General features: G+C 46.9%; 1 protein-coding gene across 4 annotated transcripts; it reads right to left on the bottom strand.

Moving 5' to 3' along the window:
* Nucleotides 1–475: 475 nt before the first annotated feature.
* On the bottom strand, nucleotides 476–2,833 carry ARMCX6 (armadillo repeat containing X-linked 6). Of its 4 annotated transcripts, none has more exons than XM_066356315.1 (4): nucleotides 2,716–2,833; nucleotides 2,323–2,400; nucleotides 1,882–2,026; nucleotides 476–1,525 (listed from the first exon to the last, which is right to left on the bottom strand). In XM_066356315.1, the coding sequence occupies exon 4, from the start codon at nucleotides 1,378–1,380 to the stop codon at nucleotides 499–501; it is 882 nt and encodes a 293-aa protein (XP_066212412.1). In that variant the 5' UTR covers nucleotides 1,381–1,525; nucleotides 1,882–2,026; nucleotides 2,323–2,400; nucleotides 2,716–2,833; the 3' UTR covers nucleotides 476–498. The 4 variants fall into 4 exon arrangements, with proteins under 4 accessions (XP_066212412.1, XP_066212411.1, XP_066212413.1 ...); XM_066356314.1 differs by having other exon boundaries at nucleotides 1,882–2,000; XM_066356316.1 differs by having other exon boundaries at nucleotides 1,888–2,000.
* Between the last annotated feature and the right edge of the window lie 1,046 nt (nucleotides 2,834–3,879).

Below are 3,879 nucleotides of genomic sequence, written 5' to 3'. Positions count from 1 at the left end.
GAGAAAAGGAGTGCACTCTTCTGATGAAGAGCTTCACCATCCATCAGCTGGTGTAGAAGAAAAAGTGAACAAAAAAGAATTCAACTTATGCAGAAACAAATGCATTTTCAGCACAAGCTCCGTTAAGCGTCTGGTATCCACAGAACAGTCCGGCTTAGACAGGGCGACCACCACAGGCAAGCATCCCTCATGATGCTTTATTCACAGCTGGCAGCTGAAAGAGCCCTTTACCACAGGAATAGGGGAGTCATTTACAATACACATCGCCTGTAGGCTGCAACACCAAGAAGTTACTCAAAGCTCTGTGGGAACCCTGGCCCAGCCAATAAGAGTGTGGTCTTCAATTTAACAAGTGTAACTTTCACCCCATGATGTGGTTCTTGGCTAAGGCTGGATCTTCGATAGCACCCACTGCAGAGTCTTTGAATGAGAACACAAGTGTGTGTTCATCAAATGGGCTTTTCGTAGATTCAGTCCCGTTCTCTTTGTGATGGCCATTTAAGATGCAGGGGTGTCCAGGAGAACCTGTTCGTTTCCATTGTTGATAAAGAGGGACGTGAATGAGAGCAGCAGTTCCCCTGCCAAGACTGGCTTTTCAGAGAAACCCATCAATGGTTTCAAAACCTGAACCTCTGCACATCCACTTCCCTCTGATATCAAAGGAAACCTCAGGTCTGAAACGGACTTGGCAAGCATGTTATTAATAACTGTCATGCTTATTAACAAATTTAATCCGGCCTGCTGCAGAAATGAGTTGCAGCAATGTGACACAGTTTCCTGACACATTTGATTGGGGTACATCTTAATCTGGCCCCGATTTGCCACACTGGCATGCACGTTATCCGGGGCACATAAAGCTCCCTTAACAGTGGGGTCAGAAATGGGGATCGTGTTTCCAACAATGGAGAGGCTGGCCAAATGACTATTGATATTGTGGCTAAGTGAAAAGCCAGCATCCTCGGGCTGAGCAAATCTTTTCTCCTGAATGAAAGGACCCTGGGGGAGGTCAAGTGCATAACTGAAAATTGCAAAGCTTTCGGCACTCCACTTATTTTTATGTTCATAGGGGAATGGACGCTGTCTTAATTGGTGGGTTCGATTGGCCTTGCCCCCACCTGAGGGCCTGTCCTGGGTTCCACCAGGTGTCCCAGGTTTCATCCAGTCCTCATCCTCATTCCAGGGCCGAGCCATAGCTGTGAAATCAAACCACATCTCAGGGTCCTCCTCATCCAGCTCTTGGTCATCTTCCCATTCCTCTTCTTCCTCGTCCAACTTATCACTGTCATCTCTTCCAATGGTTAGTTTGTAAACACAGTAGCAGGCACCAGCCCCAATCATCAGTCCTGCTGCCATCCAACCTACTTCCCGAGCACGGCCCATGTTCAAGTCTGTGCCAGCCTTGTGGCAGGACAGGGGAGGGCCTTTCTCTACCAGATTGAAGAGTAATCTTAGGGATAGGGTCTGGATCGGTGGAGGTAGTGGTCTTTAGCGTCTCCTAGGTTCCTGTAGCTCTCTTGTGATGAATCTATGAGCAAAAAGGTAGTATTAGGGTGTTGGGTTTTGCCTGAGTTTGTGACTCACCAAACAGAGGGCGTTTAAGTTCTGGTTGATAGAGGTGGGTTGTTAGGACACTGTGTGTGTGTGTGTGTGTGTGTGTGTGTGTATGCATGTGTGTGTGTGCGCGCGGGTGTCCCTGAGTCCCGTGCTTGCGCACAGGTGAGTCATCCTCTCCTCTCTACCTTCAGGCTCCATAGAAAAGGGCAGGAAAGTGGGGTTGTGCTAAGATAGCCAGGAGGATGACATGGGGGAGGCTCAGTCTCAGGAAGTCTCCTCCACTACACCCTTACCCCCAAAGATTCACGGGCAGTTTCTCCCACCAACCTCTACCAAAGTCAGGTAAATCCGTTCTTCTTCCCTTGTCTTCTGTTTTCAGTCCTCCTTCCAGTGATTGATGGACAGTGTGGCAGAAGGACAGATGGACAGATGCCAGCAGTGGAGAACTGAAAGTGTAGTGGATGGATCAATACTGCAAACACAGATCCCAATACTCGCTTTTCTGAATTTTCAGCCTTTGAGACATTTCTTATACCTTCCGGGCTTTTCTTATGCGAGCTTCCCCCGCTCCACCCCCCACCTTGTTGTCCGCCATTTCCCTAGCAAAGGCTGCCACACCCCTTTCCCTGCTCCGAAATGGGAGGGGGTGTGGAGAAATAGGGGGACCGGGAGAGGGCGACTCGGGCTGGTGGGCAAAGATCCCAGTCCTCTCTCTTCCGCCACCCCATAGCCACCTCCACCCAGGGCTCATCCCACCTTCACACCGACCTGCAGAATACTAAGACAGTTTGCTCCTTCCCTCGCCCTGATTTTGACGGCGACCTATGGGCCAACAGACTTACAAATCTGCAGACAGACAGAGGACCAAGGAAACGGAGTGCTTGGTGGACTGAGCAGCATACAGGACACGACTACCCTCCCTGATTGTGGACCCTTTCTTTCCTCGCAGTCTCAGTAATCACCATTCACTCCCCTCACCACCCCCACCCGAAGCCTGACAGTTCTTTACTAAAATGGGCGGGGGGTGGGAAGTGCGGGGTGGTATTTAGAAAGTAGGTGAGAGGGAAACACATCCCCAATGGGCCTGAACGTGGATTCGTGGCGCTCTTGGCCGTCTCCCACCCCCACCTCTCTCCAAGCAGAGCCTACACTCCCACCGACCTGCACAGTCCGAGGCTAGTTTCCTCCTTCCTTCACAAGCTTGCAGAGTAATAGGGGGCTGGTACCAAGACAGAAGCGACTAGCAGGAGTTCAGCTCTAGGTAGCTCTTGATCACGTGACGACACGTCACCACCGAGCTCTGGCCCCCAATTTCCACTCCCATAAGCAGCGCGGCAGGCGCCAGCCTGCTCCGTACCGCCCCCCCCCCCCCCATCATACTGGTCCCTGCCAATCTTTTCCTCTGTAACAATAGTAAAAACCAGAAGCGGTCATGGATTTCTGGTGTTTGAATTTGCCTTTCTCTAATTATAGGAAAGGGCAGCATCTTTACTTGGGTCTACCCTTTACTTAAACTTTTTGGAGAAATTTCTTACGCTTTCCTTGGCTCCTAAATTCCTGTCTTGCTGCCTTAATTTCTACTCCTTCCCACATGTGGTCACTGCACCAAAATTGGGGGGAGGGTCAGAAAAGGAAGCCCAAGTTGCTGTGAAGTTTTCATTAGTATTTTTGATATATTTATGTTCTATTTTTTTCTTCCTTCACTTTTTTATTGACTCAAGCTACATTATTTTGTAATCAGAAGATACAATAAATCTATGCCTCTTGGGAAAAATGCAACTATATATCAATATTAATACCTATATCTATATATCTATAACAATACTTATAAAAATTTCCCAGTTCATAGGGAAATCTCGTTGATTTGGTTAAGTTAATTTGTAATGCATTAAAGTATTTTATTCTGACTGACTGCACAAAAAATAGCAACTTTCAAACAGTATATTAAAATTTAAAAACATATTCTTTCAAAGAAAAGCAGTGTGTTTTCGATATGATTTATAAATTGATGGATAATATCAATCTATAGCGAGGTGGTCAGTATTTTAGTTATGACCATTTTAGAGAAGTGAACCACTCTCCCTTTCTTCTTCATGGATGAACTCATAATGTTAGACTACTGAGATCTTCACAGGAGACTGCTGGATGGCTTTCATTCTGTTCCAAAGGACAGAGTTTAGGCACACCCCAAGTTCAAATGAACCATATATCTTCAGATGCACCTTACAAATTAACTTCACAGATCGGCCTGTTCTTCATTCGAAGGTCTTTATTTAAAATCTATTCTGAAATTATATAGGGTAACCCATAAATCATCCAGAATTT

The sequence above is a fragment of the Saccopteryx leptura genome, chromosome X (genome assembly GCF_036850995.1).
Source record: "Saccopteryx leptura isolate mSacLep1 chromosome X, mSacLep1_pri_phased_curated, whole genome shotgun sequence".
Classification (NCBI taxonomy): Eukaryota; Metazoa; Chordata; class Mammalia; order Chiroptera; family Emballonuridae; genus Saccopteryx; species Saccopteryx leptura.
This window is presented reverse-complemented; position numbering and strand designations above follow the sequence as displayed.